This window comes from Vigna unguiculata, chromosome 1 (assembly GCF_037176805.1).
Source record: "Vigna unguiculata cultivar grain cowpea cultivar isolate G323 ecotype 2 chromosome 1, ASM3717680v1, whole genome shotgun sequence".
NCBI lineage: Eukaryota > Viridiplantae > Streptophyta > Magnoliopsida > Fabales > Fabaceae > Vigna > Vigna unguiculata.
Window position 1 is genome coordinate 46,149,562 of NC_140792.1, and position 17,921 is coordinate 46,167,482.

Here is a 17,921-nt window from a genome sequence, read left to right on the forward strand (position 1 = left end):
AAACTAACAACCTAGTAAAGGGAAAAAAACTATATTAAAGGACCGAGCATGCATCCCAATCAACATTAATGATGCAATGCAATCTTTGTCAACTACATTCGAGGTTGGTTTCAACTCCCTTTCCCATTCTAAGCTAAGCCAAAATAAAAGCACTAGCTGATGCCCTTAATAATCATATCAACAAAACATTTCCTTGTCAAAATTATTGCTTACACGAACAAGCAAGCAAAGCAACGCAGGATTTTATTCTCAAAATCTTCAATTCCAAGTACTTGTACCAAACTCAATATATGTTTCTCCTTTCATTACATTTTGACCATCCATCTAAAAAATAAAAAATTGTTACAAATTCAAATGTGAGTCTAAGTTTTATATTGAGTAAAAATAAAAATGTTGAACACCATATAATCAATGTGGACACCGTATAGTATTGAGCGTTTTAAAGATTTTTGATTAAAAGTGGTGTTAATCTCTTATCTGTAGATTGAGCTCATGAATGAAGATTCATAAAATTATTATTGATATTGTATCTCTTCAATTTTTCGATATAACCAATTATTGCACATTGATTAAGAATTGAAGTTGAAATTTTTTTTTCAACTCTTCGAGATGTCTCTAAAAGATAAAAACATAAACTTCAAGACAAATAATATTTCGATAATTAAAAACAAATCGAACTACGGTGTAAAAAAATTAAAAGAAAATAGTCACGTGATGTGAATTATATATGGATGGTGAGATTTGCATATGGGTGAATGGATGTTAATTTGTACGATGTTTTGAAGATAAGTATGAATGGATGTGGTCCATATAGATAGATATGTAGGTAGCAGAGGTGTATGTTAACAAGACCGGTGGTGGTGGATAAACATTGCACCAAAGGTATGGCAGGAAGAAATTAGAATGATGATTAATGATATAATTAATGGTGTTGTTAAGTGAAAAGCAGAATAATTTTGACCTTAGGGTCAGAATCAATGAAAACAAGTGTGAGCAAACAAATTTTATGGTGTAGGGTTCTTGAAATGGACTAGGGGTTCACTTCACTGTGACAAGCTCCATCATGAAGCACTAGTTTTTTCTACCCTGAAAAAAACATGGGGGCCCTCCAACCATGAAAAAGGTTGTTTTGCATCCCCACTTTGAAGTGCACAAACCCCTTTTCCAACCAACCACTTCTTAGTTTTCCCTTTTCCTATGAGTAGCAGTAAATCACTCATCACATATTCTCCACTGTTCCACTCAAAAAGCTCCTCTTTTGAATGAATAATATATCAAAAAGCAAGCAAGAACGAAACCCTTTTGCTTTCCAGGCCAATTGTCAAGCTCATACACCTCCTCCACCACCCACACAACTTTTCCATCATCCAATTAATCTCTTTCTTTCACCATTAATTTAGGACTGAACAAAACAAAACCCAGTAATATTTCTCCTTCTTTTTCGTTCACTTTTATAAATTATACAGTTTTTTCTAATACACAATTTTATATTTCAGTCTAATAAAATTGTTTTAGATAATTTTTTTTTTGGAAATCTTAATTTAGTTAACCATTTCAATATTTATGTTTCCCCGAATTTTTCCTTTTAGTCCCCAGCTTTCAAATTTCACAATTAGTTTGTCTGTCTTTTTTAAAATTTTTATAAAGACCAGGTTGTAGTTGTTGTATCTAGAAAATTTATATTTAGATCTCTGTAATTGTTTGGTTTTAGTGTTTGTTTTAAGGGTTAAGTAGGTTTTTAGTCCTTGAATTTTTATCCAAAATTAGAATTTGTCCATGTCTGAAATTTTAATATATTTGGTCCCTAAACTTTAGAAATGAATGAATATAGTTAGTTTAACCCAATTATGTTAACTTTTTTTACGTGTCGAACGCTTTTCATATTAGTATTGAAGTTGTTTACAATGTTTGACACATTCCTGGTTCAATATCTATTGAGAAATGCGTTCGACACCTAAAACAAAGTTAACGTAATTGAATTAAAAGAACTATATTCATTTACTTTTAAAGTTTAGGGACCAAAATATATTAAAGTTTAGGGACCAAAATATATTGAAGTTTCGGACATGGACGAATTCCAATTTTGAGTTAAAGTTCAGGGACTAAAAACATACTTAATCATAAATTTAACTTTGTTAACTTTATAGGTTGAATCATCATAAAACTTAAATTTCAAGATTTAAAAAAGTCTTAGTTTAATAATTTTTTTGTAATAATTCTTGTCATATTATTTTAAGGGTTAAATATATTATTATCCTAAAAATTAAAATTAAGTCATTTTTAAAATTTTAAATCAATTTAGTCCTTTATATTTATTTTCGTAAAAACTTCCATGTTTTTACATTGGAGAAAATAATGTAGTATTTGGAAAACTCTAAAGATAAATTAATTGATGAGAAAAAAAAAGTTTTTTTGTTGCTATATGATTTTATTGAACTTTAGGAGGTTGCATAACCTCAAGCAATTAAAATATTACCCAATTGTAATGAATGTTACCTGATTCATATTGAGAAGCTAGCTCGAGCGATAATATTTTGATATATGATTGATGGTTTTCAAATGAATATTTATCAAAGTTCTATATCAAGTAATATGAAAAAAAAAAAAAACAAAAAAGTGTTGTAAAAATAAAGAGTCATTTTTAGAGTTTCCACCATAATTCATCAAGTTTATAAGATGTATAGGAGGTTTGGATAGTTGTATGTCATTGAAAGATTTACAAATTTGTACACAAAAAATTGTATGAGAAGGGTTTGCAATTTTGTCTACAAAAATTTGTGTGAGAAGGTTATTAATTATTGTTAGAAAAATCAATATATTAGTAATAATACTTTGAATATTCGTATGTAACCATAAATGTGTCGAACTATATTAGATTTTTTGTGTGCTTTTTATATTTTATTTATGCTATTATTTACGGGTGTGCATTTGATGAAAATATTTAATATAATTAAAATATATAATTAAAATATTAACTACAACAAAAATCACTTTAGGCAATAACACAAAATTATGACTTCAATTATAAAATTCGTGAGCTAAATTTTAGACAACAATTTTTTAGGTGTGGTTTAGGTGGGCGTAGTTGTAGGTAATAGGTCACAGTTTTCAATACGACAAAAGTTTTAAAATCTTTGCTTAAAATCCTCATAACAGGCAATGATTTGATGTACGTGTTTTTCAAAACTTCACATTTTCAACACTGTGATCTCGATCTCTAAGCATTTTTTAGTCTAAAAAAGAAATTCAAATTTTTGCGTTTTTGAAACTGAGTTTTGCGTTTTCAGTCAAAATAAGAGGAAAGAAATATTTCTAATCTAAAAACTTTAATTTTTAGTGTATTTTAGACCAAATTTTATGGATTAACCCAAACTTTTTACAAGCAACATTTATATAAATGTTGTTTACGATAGTTTTTAAGCAACATTTTATATAAAGTATTGTCTTACTATGTTTAGACAAAACTTTTATACATATGGTCTCATTTAGTGTTGTCTAAAGTCATTTTTAGTCATTTTTTATGTAGTGATTATCATACGCTTACTAATATTTTTATGAACTTTTAATTTTATGGGTAAATGTCATTTATGGTTAACAATTATAATTTTATTACAAATTAATATTTTATTTAATCAGACTTATTACAATTGAGTATTAAGTTTCTCTCTAATATCTATAAATACTCTCTATTTGTATGAGAATAAACATAACAAACACCGGAGCTCATATATATGTGTTTTGTTTTCTTCTCTATATTATCTTTTAAAATAGTTGTGTTCTCATAAGATTCAGAGATCCTTCATTGCACTCGATTGATTTGACAAATTTGTATCTTGGGAGAGAAGCGCATATGATTTTGTTTTGCCTTGTGCAGTAGGGGCATTTTCTCTCTAAGGAAAACACTTTATGTGTCTCAACCTAAGATATTTATACTTCTTTCCTCATTTACATTTTATCTCTTATTCTTATAAGAATGGTTGGGTTTAATTAATATTCTTTGATTCATATATATGTTTCGGTATTACTATTGCTTTCATAATTACTATTATATTATTCATATTTTTATTATTAGTAGTATTATTTGATTATTCATTAGAAACTTAATTACTCATCTACTTATCAAAAAGTTGATCTATCAACATGGTCAAGGGGGATGCGACTAAAGCCTATAAATTAGTTGCAACAATGGACTTCCAACTCCACATGAATGACAATCCTATGGAACGGAGTTTAATGGGTAACAACAAAGTTATTGTTGACTTAAGTACACCAAATAATATGAATAAATGTTATCTCTCATTCCTATGGCAATGTGTATTATAAATTGTGACAATAATAAGGTTGAGGTATGTGCATTATTATACTTAACTTATCAATATCTCTTAATTAACCCAATGACAATTATTGTAAGGGTGTAAGTCACAAATCACCCTTTGAAGGTTTACCTAGTGAGTGTGATGGTGGGGTCGCCATTGTGAGACATGGACAAGTCTCTAAGTGACACTCATGAAATAAGATACATGCACAAGGCCGTAACGTGCAACCATTGATTAGAACCTAAAATGAACATCAATATTGTTTGTGTTATTTACTAAAATCCGGTCACATGAGATGTAGCTCAAGACAATTAAGACTCTTCATTTTCTCGGGTGGAAGTTTATAAGAACTAGGTATAAGACTAAAATCTGGAAGGTTCTTTACGTTGAACTACAATATTTTGTTTTAAAAGATGATATATTTTTGTTTTATTTTATTTTTTAAATTATGTGAGGATTGTTGGAAATATTTAATATAATTTAAAAAATATATAATTAAAATGTTATCCTATTATTACTAATATTTTTATGGACTTTTAATTTTTATCGATAAATATTCTATATGGTTAACGACTATAATTTTATTTAATCAGACTTAATATACTTCACTCTTAAGTCTCTCTAGTATTTATGAGTACCTATAAGTACGTTGTATGAAATAAACATAACAACATTGGAACTCATTATAAAAGTGTTTTGTCTTCTTCCCCATATTGTCTTTTAAAATAGTAGTCTTCATAAAGTCCTTGATGTACTCGATTGATCTGACGAGTTGTTGTATCTTGTAAGAAAAACATATATGACTTTGTTTTGTCCCCTGCAATAGGAGCGTTTCTCCTTTGAGAATAGCGCTTTGCATGTCTCAATTCAAGATATTTCTACTGATTCTTCATTCACTTTTCATCTCTTATTGTTATAGGAATTGTTGGATCTAATAAGTATCCTTTGATATATATATATATATATATATATATATATATATATATATATATATATATATATATATATATATATATTTATTTTAGTATTATTATTGTTCTAATAATTCATATTTTAATTATTAGTAGTATTATTTGATTATTCGTTCTCTAATTAATATATATAAACAGATAATTATTCTCTTATTTACTAGTAAATTTTTGTCGTATTTTTTTGTTGATATGTATGGTATGAATAGGATCGAAAAGAAAGTTATATATTAAATATTTTGGTGATGGTTGCATTTGAGCTGAATGTGAATAGAATATGAAATTAGCGTTGGCTATGGTTTACGATATCTGCATCGATGAATCCCATGAATTAAGAATAGTTTAAAAGATATTGTTTGATATAAGTGTCAAAAGCTGACCCTTCCATTTCAAATTCTTGATTTGACCTTCTATCCTTTGGATGCCCATTTTGTACTTTATTTTTTATTCTATATTCTAAGCACCTATGCTGTTTCTTTACCTTTTATCACAACTCACCAACATTAATTTAATATTTAACTTTCCCTTTTATTCTTCCCAACTAAACATTTTTTCTTTTTCTCTTCAAATTCATTTAGTAGTTTTCACTATAGTAGGAACCGTCTATATTTCTTTTTTCAACAAAATCAGCAAATACCATTTCAAATCAAATAATAAGATAAGCAAGTACATGGTTTTGGGATAAGTTGATGTGACAATTTTATATCCTCTCTATGTCTTATAATTTATATCAATTGGATTTGAAAAACACAAGAGAATGTTGTTTATGTGTTTATCAAAATTTTGGAATTATGATTTCACCCAAATAACTTAAACAACATGTCATTCCAAATTAATTGTGTTGAATTTACATTTGCGGTGTGTTTAATGAGATAATTCAATAGAGTAATACTTTATTTAGATAATTTGATAGCATTTCGTTGTATGTTTGAATGAGACAATTTAGTAATTAATTTATTTTAAAAATTTGAAAATTTTCTAAGAAAATTATATGTTTAGATGGAAAAATTAAAAAAAAATTGAATTTGAGAAATTTTAAGAAAGTATTTTAAATAACTAAAATGGTAAAATTTGAAATTTATTAAAAAAAGAAAAAAATTGAAATTTCACATGTTGTGAAATTACTTATTAGTTAGCAAAAAAAAAAAAGTCTACAGGTCCAAGGTTGAGACAGGTCAAAAGTCAAGCTCATGAGTTGGGCCGAAAGTTGAGGCCAGTTGGGCTGGACGAAATGTAAAACCAGGTCGGGTCGAAAGTCAAGACAAATCAGGGCGAAGGTTGAGTAGGGTTGGGTCAGGCCAAAGGTCGAGCTAAGCCGGTTCAAATCGAAGGTCGATCTGAGCCAGTTCGGATCAAAGATCAAGTCTGATTAGGTTGGGTTAGGTCGGGTTAAGCCAAATGTCGAATCGGTCGGGTCGGACCAAAGCTCAAGTTGGATCGAATCGACTCAAAGGTCGACCCGAGCTAGCCTGATCCGAAGGTTGACCCAAACAAGCCCAAGGCAAAGTATGAGTCGAGTCGAGCCGAACCAAAGATCAAGTTGGGCCAACCCAAGACGAAGGTCAAGTTGGGTCAATTCGAGCCGAAGGTCAAGCTAAGTTAAGTTAGACTCAAATATAGAGTTTTGTCCACCATAAAATAGAAATTAAATTATTTATCTAAACAAGAACATTAAAATTTAAAATATTTCAGTTACTTCATCCAAACTAATTATTTAAAAAAGGAAAAAAAATTCAATTACAATTAATTTAATTACTAAATATTTCAATTTTTTATTTTTGAATTGTTAAATTCCTCGTTGACATACAAGTTAGGGTTTTCACATGTTGAAATGTATTTAAGATTTAACAATTATTTTGAAGAGTCTATTTTGGACGGAAATTTTATTTGAAAAGATGGTTAAGTTTTGGTTTGTGGTGGTGATGTAAGATGTTAATTCAGTGGTAGTGGATGCTGATATTTTCACTTGAATTCATGTTTGAGATTGAAACAATATCCAGCGAAAAAGTTGTTTGGTAACAAGTTATTGTGGAGCCTAGGTTGATGCTGTGTTCTTTTATACCCCCATCTGTGTCGTAGAATAGTTGTTTTCATAATAAATGCACTATGTTCAAGTCTAAAGAACAGTCACTTAGGAACAGGACCACCTCCCACTTACGCCCCTATCTTCTTTCTAAACCCCGTTTCATTTTTCACTTTCATTATATAACTTCACCAGTCTTTTAAAGGATTATTGGAAACCTTCGATATTAATGAAGTTTGAATTAAACTACACAAAAGTTTAATATCATTCTAAACTAGAAAGTGAGTTTGAGGGAAAAAAAGAAAGAAAGAAAGCGAATGAAAAAATATGGATTTTCTAACCAAAGGAAATTGAGTAAAATGTAAAAGTTAGGTTTACAATAAATTTGATTAATATGATAGAACAATTTTAGTTGTATATTAACATATTTAGATAATAATTTGTATTTTTTTAAATGCAAATTAAAATTAAATTGAAATAAAAATAGAAAATTTTAATAAATAAAAAAAATGTATTTGAAACAAATTTAAGTTCATTATCACAAAAGTATTCAAATAGAAGAGTCTAATTTTATATAAAGTATGACCAAATTTTCAAATTTTAAACAAATTTTTTCAATTAACTTGAATGATTGAAACAAAATTTATAAAAGAAATCTTAAAATTTTGTATTATTAGTAAAAGAAAACACTTATAACCATTATTTTTCACCACATAATAATTTGTGGTATAACATTTTAAAAAATAGGAAAGATTTACTATATGGTTTATTGCTTAAATTATGAAAAATGTTTTACTTATTATGTTAACTTTTTTTCCCAAATTATTAAATAATTCCATCTCTAGTAAGTTTTCCTCTTTCTTTTCAAGCATTTAGAAAATAAAATGATACTTTCCACCAACACATAACAATATGTCCATTTGACAATTTACTCTAATAATAGGATAAAATGAAAAATCAAATTAAATACTATTTATAGTCATCAATATAGTATTTTATCTAATTATAAATGTTGCTTCACATGTTTTATCTGATGTAGAGTATATGTTTCTCCATTTTATATCTTAAAACATGCTTATTTGTATTTTACATTTTTAAACAAGGGCTTTAACCATTTTTTTAAAACAAACATCTTAAAAATATTCATTCACACGTAACCACAAACGTGATATGAGTTTTTCTCTAGTTTCAATGTTTGACAATAGAATGAGAAAGATTGAAGAGTGCCACTTTTTATGCAAATATCCATATAATATCCTACAATTATCGTTGATGAAACGTTGACTTCTTCAATTTTAAAATTCAACTATACCTTTATATCTAATATTTCATGTATCTATGTGATAACATATTGTACTTTCACTAGTAAGGAGGACAAATATTTAAGTAAAAACGAAGATATATTTTAAAAAAAAAAATTAATAAAACAAATAACTTAAATTTTTTATACAACACAAGTTTGTTTTCATTATATTGGCAATGTAATAAAATTTAAAAAAAGAAAACTCGACAGAGTACAGAGAGGAAGAGAAAGATGAAGAGATGTGGAAAGGGAAGAGGATAAAGGACAAAAGTGAGGCACAGTCAAAATTATGGGCCTAAATTAACCATACGTGACCCAAGACGTTATAAAACATATCCAAGTCCAACATGCAGCAAATATGCTTTGGGCTTATCATTTGACAAAAAATCTCACAGCCCATCCCTTTGGCCCAAACTATTACGCAAACACTACTAAAATTAAAGTTAAACAAATGAACGTCTCAGCAAAGTCAACAGTTTTGAGATATGTGTAAATGTTAATATAACAATGTTTTTAGAATCATGAGCCATTTTATTTTATTTTATTGAATTTCTTTTTCAGCAGTAATCATCAAACCACTTTTTATTTTTCTTGTAAAAACTATACATTGAGCAATTCGTCCCTTCTTCACAACGGGAAACAAACAATAATTCAATGAACTCCTTTCAGATCTTATTTCACGTGGTAATTAGCGACTCGATTTTTTTGGTTTAGATTCTATATGTATTTAACATTTATGTACATGGTACTTTTCGTTCCCCCACCTTTTTATCGATCTCTTAATTTAGATATTCAAAATATTATATAATTATTTTATTTTGTTTTATAACAAAAAAATTGAGATTTCTTGCATTTTTTCTATATAACTCGATTTTGAAATAGAAAAGAAATATTATCTTCTAAAGATATTGACCTTTGAAAATTATAATTTTTTTTATTTTCTTAAATTTAATTCAATTTTATAAAACTAAAAGTAAAATTTATACTAATTTGTCTAGTATATTATGAATTAACCTTATCATAATTAGTGTAGGACTTTTAATCGATTTCAAATATAAATTAAGAATAAAATAACATATTTTAACTTTTAATTCAATTAAAATTTAAGGTAAATTTTACTTATTATTAATTCTGAATAAAGATATAAAAGATATTAATATAGTAATTAAAAGTTAGTTGGAGTGTTGGGACTAAATTTTATATTACGTGAATAATAATAATTGATAATATTAAAAAGAAAAAGAAAATTATAGAAAATAATAATAATAATATTATAATAATAATAATGTTTATGTTGTTTTATTCGAGTGATTTTAAATATATGTTTGAATTAGGATTAAATACCGAAATCAACTTTTAAGTTTTGTTAAATATTATGTTTAATTCGAGTTGATATCTTTAATTTCGAATTCAAATTAAAAGTGCCTTGAAATTGAAGTTAACTTAAGATAAGTGAACTTAATTTAGTTAAAATCCAAATGGCACATGACTCCATGTTGCTGTATATTTATTTTCAATAGATTGTACCTGAAAATTATATTATAGTCTATTGTGTAATATTGTTTATCATATGAAATACACTCTATCTTGTGTTGTGAAAATTTTGTATAGTCTACTATGTCTGTTTATTACATGATAAACATTTTACATAATGTTTGCTTAAAAATAATATTTAGCATTTTTTTATAAAATGCAATAACATATATATATATATATATATATATATATATATATATATATATATATATATATATATATAATTATAATACAAAAATATTATTAAAGTGCAAGTACCAATGGTAGAAGAATAAGATGATTGTAGATTTGACTACTATAACATTTCAAAGCATGAAATACAAATTCATTTTTATCCCCCATAATCACATAATCAAAAAGTATACAAAGCTTTCATTTTATCACCATCTCCGTAGATATACCTTTCCTCATGAATTCAGGATTTCAAATATTAATTAAATAATCTTTTAAATAAAATAGAAAACACAACAAAGAAAACATATATCAAAAGATTAAACTTTAATGATAAGTAAATTATAATTATATAAATGTGAAAAAAAAATTGAATAAACGTTACATAATTATAAAAAAAAATGTTACATAATTATAAAAAAATAACCAAATATATATTGGAAAAAAAGTTACGATAAAAAAAGTAATATAAATTTTTAAATTATCAATGTTCCAGTACTTTAAAATGAAGATGAGAAAGAAATTGATATTTATATATTCATTCTCATCTTATAATTAATTTAAAATCAATAATTATATTCAAATTTAGTTAATACAGAATTTTTTTTTGTCAAAATTGTGATCGGTAACCGTATCATTAGCTTTGTGAATAAGGATGAAGTTAAATGTTTGTAAAATTATAAAGAAAATGATTATTTGAAACATTTTGACTTACAAGAATTATTTATAAATAAATTTTTTTAATTCTATATATAAATAAAAATATCAGATTTTAATCTCACACACGTAATTGAAAAAAAAAGCTATATAAATTGAAGAATAACTCTTTCATATTTTTCTGTAAATTTTAATTTCAATCTTTAACTTTAGGCGCAATTTTTTGTCGCTAATTACTCGAGTAAAATTTCCAAAGAAATCCAATCACTTAAACTCAAAACACAACCTTCCTTGGTCCTTAACCTCAAAAGCACTCAAATCTATATTAACTCCTTTTTGTCCTACATGTCGGTTAACTTCTATTACTGTACGTTTTACACTAAAATTAAAAAAAAAAAATTATTATTAAATTTTAACTACTTTTCATTATAATATTAGATATTATTTTTTAAGTGATTTTATTCTTCTCTACTACTTTCTCAGAACCCAGAAGAAAAATTTAAGAAACCATAATTCTTTAACTCTCAAACTTTTTGAACGACCAGGCTTCAAGTACTAGAATCCATTTTCTAGAAATCAAAAACCAGTTAACGTTGAATGAAAAGAAACCACCATAGGTATAAATTTGTAAAGGAAAAAAAGAAAATCATGTGTGCTAACAAAGAAGAAGCCAATAGTAACATACATTATTGAATATTAAGCTGTTTCCGATGGATTGTACAACAAAAGATGAACATTATACGTAGTAGCTAAAGCACAATGCAGTACAGAGTCGAAACTTATAACGTTTTCAGATGTAAACGTTATTATTATATCTTAATGGCTTAGGATCTTTAAACCCAATGATTTATTCAACCATGCCTTCCATCCACCACTGCTCTTTTGAGATACAAGCTCAGATTGTGGAGCTGTTTTTGATGAGTAAACCTGTTTTTTGCACAGCACAAAGTTCCTCACCCCAAAAGATCCTATCGCTTCCAATGGACTCACGGCTATGTATTAAACAAGTAGCACCGAAAAATAACAACAACAACAACCCTTTTAGCTTTTCAGAATCAACCAAACTTTATAATATGTTGCACTGTTCTATCAATACATGTATGGATGAAACGTGTTATGTGATGTCATTTAGTTACTAATTAAAATAATGAAAGCTGTCCATAGTTTAATACTTCGTACAATTATGATAGATTTAGATATGAATTTAAATGTAATTTTAAAACACAATCGTTTTCGATATGACAACTGATTGAATGATTTCATATTGGTTTTAATTATTAAATTATGAGACATTCTCCGAGGAAAAAAGAACAAACGATAAGAGAGGCATGAAAACATCATTAGAGGGAATAGATTATCGAACCCAAGCAAATGACAGTCACATACTTCATTACAAATGGTCTTTCTGATATAACTCGCATATTGCAGAGAGACCAAGCTCACAAAAAGACAAATACTAGTACAAATTCATGCACCAAATGAAAATGGGAATAAAACTCAGTGGTTGTTTTCAATATTATTTTGCAATTAGAATGAGAGTTACACCTCTTATTATATATATATATATATATATATATATATATATATATATATATATATATATATATATATATATATATATCAGAAACGAAATTGACTTCACCTCATTGTAGAATAACGTCAAAAACAACTTACAAAACTCATAAAATTGCATTTCTTGAAAATAAGATTTAGATTCGATTCCTTAAATTTGTTTCATGTTATTTTTCTTTAGAGTTTTATTCTGTAACCAAAAGTTTGTACTAACGAACAACCATGAATTGAAGATTTATCTTTCAATTTCATTGTTTTAACCCTTATCATATAACTAAAAGAATTAAGTGATGTACGTAATTGAAAATATATGATCCATATCAGAACTAAAAGTGAATGCTGTCAAGTGCAAAAACTAAAACGAAACTTCGTGTGAATATATAACATCCAAATAAGCAACTAAAAGTGTTTGTTTAAACAACTTTAAAAGTTTGTGGAATTTGAAAAAGGATTAAAGAAGAGAAGAGAAAGAAGAATACCATCAAAGCCAGCATTTGCACAGTAAAGAAAGAAATTGGTGGCATCAAATCCCAGAACAGGAAGCCTCCCTTCACGAGCATAGGATTTGAGAGCAGTTTCAATGACCGCAGAAACAACCTCTTTCTCGTTCACCACAAACCTTATGGGTCCCGCACTCCCCATTATGTTAATCGTAACCAGAAACCTAGTACTCTTCCTCCTTGTCTCATCCTCGTACCTTCCCTTCTTCTTGTTCTTCTGCAACACCATCTTCTCAAAACCACTCTTCATCTTCTTCCTTCAAATTTTGGCACCCACCCACCCAGATGAAAAATGGCCCCAAAAATCGCAGCTTTTCAAGGGTCGAGGCCCAGGCAGCGATAGTACCACACAGTTTTGGAGGATCCGAAGGAAGAAGAAGAAGACGACGCGTGAAGTGTGATGCCACGCGATGAAGCGGTGGAGCAGAGCATGAAAGAAAGAGATAAACTCAAACCCAACATTCAAGGCAAAGTAGTAAAGAGGATTGAAGAAGAATGCATTAACCACGAGTCAGAAGAAAACTACAGAAGCTTATGGTGTCACCATGATTCTGCCTCAACTCTAAGTTTAAGCACTTTATATCCTTTTTCTCTATGTATATTAATAATTCATTTCCTTTAGTTGCTCTAATTATTTTCAGAAAATATGTTATTCCGTCTTGTTTTAGATCGTTCATTAATATTAATATATATATATATATATATATATATATATATATATATATACTTTTGACTTTATTCGATTTGCTCCATCCTAGGACCACCTTTAAATTATACTGTTACCCAATGTGTATTCAGTATGTTGTATTAAATGTTTTATTTGTTTTCCATTGGTAAATGTATTATTTATTTGACTCAAAAGTTTATTAGCATTATACTGAATTTTTTGGATTTTCTGTTGATTTTTTTTACTTCATTTTCAAAATATATTAATGAATATTAATTTTAATGTTTTAAACTATATTAAAAAAATTAATATACCAATATCAGCGAATATTTAGTATAGAACGGTACCAATAAATCCAAAAAAAAAAAACTGAACTTCATTATACTAATCCCTTTATTTATTGAAGAATTCATTCAAGGTTGTTTTGAATATATGACGAAAAATGTGTTAATTTCAATAGAATATTTATAAAATATTCAATTTTACTTTTATTATTTTTACATTATGATATATATATAATTTGAAAAAATATTTTATTTGGTCTATGAAATATGGAAAAATTAACTAAAAAAATTGTTGATATAAATATGCTAAAAATAATATATTGTCTTGCATCTAAATATCCCGATAACACCCTTTCTAAGTGACTTGCAACTAATTTATTATTTTGCATTTAAGTCTTTTTATTACTCTTGAGATTTAATAAAAAATGGTTTACATAATCCCAAAACTTTTGTATTAGACAATCAAGTTCTTTTTATTAAAAGATTCAAAATATCGTGAAAGCATTGGAAAATATAATTAAAAAGGTGGTTTCATCCCAAGATTCTTTTCTCTGTAAATTTCTCCCCTTTACAAAAGCTATTGAATGACTAAACCTTAAATTTAAAGCAAAATATTATATAATAAACACCATACGATTTTAATAATGACTCTGCAACGAAAATCCTTATAAACACGAATGCGTTAAAAGATAATATAGAGGATACTACAGAACAATTTTATAGGAGTTTCCTCACAAATAGGAGAGTTCCAATTGAAGGGGTATGGAATTGCAGCTTTTGAAGGTGTAGTGAATGAATGAAGTGATCGATGATAAAGATGAAGACTTTGATTTTGAGGCTCTAAATTGTGCATTGTTATAATTGGAATGAAGAAGCAAAAGTGGAATATCCCTTTGGTGGGAGATTCTTTTTGAAGGGCAGGTAAGGTCTTCGATAAACCTTTCTTTATTCTTTCTTTTCTTTTCTTTTCATTCATAAACTAATTCGTCAAACTTAGCATCTTCTACCTCCTAAATCTACCTCCCAAATTATTTATTTTTTTCTTTTCAACTTCACATCAATGCACCCAATTCTTAATTGCTTTTATGGCTTATGTTTTTCTTAGTCTTTCCAACCTTTTTCGAATGGTTGGTTTTTAAAATTTCCCGTTTTAAAATTTTGATTCTTGTCGTTTTATTTTATTTTTTATAGTTTTTCTTTATCTTGTGACAAGCAGATTATTTATTTTTTTAGTCCTTTTTAAATACTTTTAAACAGACAAATTCAGAATGAAAAAAAAAATCTAAGAACTAAAATAAAAATTGAATATTGTGAAGAGACTAAACAAAATAATAAAACCACAATACGAGGAAGGATCAAAAGTAAATATTGTCGATTTCCACTAAAATGCTTTCTCTTTACTTCTTCCAAAATTTTGTGAAACCCAAATAAAAAATGTTACGAAAAGAAAGATCTTAAAGTTTACAGTGCTGCTACGATTTGATATTTGGCTCTTGCAAAATACTCTTTGCTTTGCAGAATCTGATGTGACAATAAATTTAAGATTTTAAGCTTTTTAGTTACTAATTATTTTATATTTGATTTAAAGTAAATAGTATTTTTCGGTGTATTTTATAAGACGAATACTTTTTTATATTATAATTAACATATATAGTAAATAATTATTTTCAATATATAACTTAAACTTTAGATTTGTAATTAAGATTCAAAGGATATTGTAGCTATCAATAATTCCCATTAAATTTAAATAAAAAATCATGTATTAAAAATATAATAAAGTAATATATACATTAAAAGTTAAAAGATAAGTAGCTTGAGATTTAATATTTTTAAATGAAACTAATGCTAATCAATAATTAAAATCCATCTTGTATAAAAATATAAATTGTTTACTATACTTTAAAATATATTTTAGGAATTTAAAATTTTGTATTTATTGTATAAATTTCTTTTGAAGTCATATAATATAAACATTTATCTTGTGTAATATAAAAGTTAAAACGTTATTTTGTCAAAGTTTTTTTAATTATATTTTTCATTTACAGTTTCAGATTTTGTTCAAAATAGTTATTATGTCCCATTCTACCATAGTGATATTCAAGTTTAAAATAATATTTATGTAAGAGTTAATACCTCTATTGTCAATTGAGAAAAGACTATCATTCGTATTTTATGGTGAATAATTGGACACTTGGCTGATTTTATAAGTCATCGATAATTCGGACTAAAATATTTGTTGACAATAATTATTGCTATTTTTTAATCACTCAGCAGTAATCATTATGCAGTTATTATATAAAATATGTAGTCTTTTACCGGTGTAATGTATGGAATAAATATTTACTTTATATAATTAATATTTGTAATAAATAAATATTTTCTAACATGCAATAATGGTGTACTTAAAATTACAATAAACAGATATTGTTTTGTATACAAGTTTTTTTTTTTTAATTTAGAATGAACAATTTACTTTGTGGTGTAAGATTTATTTGTAACCATATATTGATAATATTGTCTTGAATTTTATTGGAATTTAATTTAGAATAGACACAAAAAATTATAAGCGTAAAAATATAAAGATAAAAGATGGTGGATTAATATGGTTCGTGGGAGTTTTGTGTAGGCAGTTTGTTAATAAAATGTAGTTTTAAGATGCAAATATAAAAGCATATAATTAAGAGAATGTATTTAAAATGTTATTTTCTCATTTATGATGTAAGAGTATAATATTATAAAATTCAACCAGACTAAATTACATGAATTTATGATTGAACAAGGGTGTAATTGACCGAAAATGTATAAATACTCTTAAATGAGGTAGTTCCTCTAAAATGAAATTCTACAATAATAATAGCTAATATAATAACGTCTTTGTATAGTTAGATTGATGCTTAGTTTTAGATAAGCTAATTTTTACTAACTTTTATTATATAGAAAATGTTTATTTATAAAACAAAAAATCATTCAAACACTCAAACAAACCTTATATCTCCTAAATGTTGGTAAATAGTTGAGTCTAAAATCTCTTTCACTTTTCTTCTCAACTTTTACTATCAAATCCAAAGTATAACATTTTGAAATTCTTATTTTAAGTATGTCTTACCAAAATATTTTCACTTGATTCATTCTTATCACTTAAGATCTACACATGAAGTTCAACTCAATAAGTTAAGACAAACTCATTGAACAAATAACAAAAATAAGAGTATGAGAGTTTGACTCAACTTCTCATCACTTAATGTCTTAATTTACATGATTGAAACCATTAGTGAAGTAAGGTCATCTCCTTTCAATAATGAGTTTGTATATTAATACCACAAACAACAACAAATTGTAAGTATCGTCCGTTCTGAAATATGGAGATACTCCAACACAATTTTATTCTTAAAAAAATTATCTCGAAAGACAGAGGAAAAAAAAATATTTAAACTGTGTCTGACATCGACTCTTAAACAATGTGAGACTTATTAAGTGCAGCGGAACACTTCATTTTCTCTATCTCTTCCACCCCTTGTGTATTTTTTATGACCCTTCTATATATTTTTTAAAATTTCAAAATTTCCCTTCTCTGTTCTTAACATGTCAGGTATAGCGAAGATGTTATTTCAGAATATATTTTTATTTTTCTTCTTCTGAAATTATCTAAATAGTACTAAGTTTAATTATTATTTTGAAATATCCTTTGAGAAACATTTGATTATATTTCAGAATATATATTTGACATTGTTTTGAATTATGTATCTGGAACCCTCTTCATTTAACCTTTTTGTTAACAAAAATGTATAATTTATTTATTTTTAATATATCTCAAATAACATGTATTCGGTAATTGCTAAGGATTTCAAAAGAAATATTTATCCATCTAATAGACGTGTGCGGATGCAGGAAGAAAAAAATAAAAATAAACTCCTTAACTATGTT

At 26.7% G+C, this 17,921-nt stretch overlaps 1 protein-coding gene across 1 annotated transcript; it reads right to left on the reverse strand.

Annotated features, from left to right (window-relative positions):
• Positions 1-11,639: 11,639 nt before the first annotated feature.
• Positions 11,640-13,617, reverse strand: LOC114173293 (uncharacterized protein At4g22758-like). The gene is made up of 2 exons (XM_028057585.2): positions 13,026-13,617; positions 11,640-11,966 (listed from the first exon to the last, which is right to left on the reverse strand). The coding sequence occupies exons 1-2, from the start codon at positions 13,294-13,296 to the stop codon at positions 11,791-11,793; spliced, it is 447 nt and encodes a 148-aa protein (XP_027913386.2). The 5' UTR covers positions 13,297-13,617; the 3' UTR covers positions 11,640-11,790.
• Positions 13,618-17,921: the final 4,304 nt, after the last annotated feature.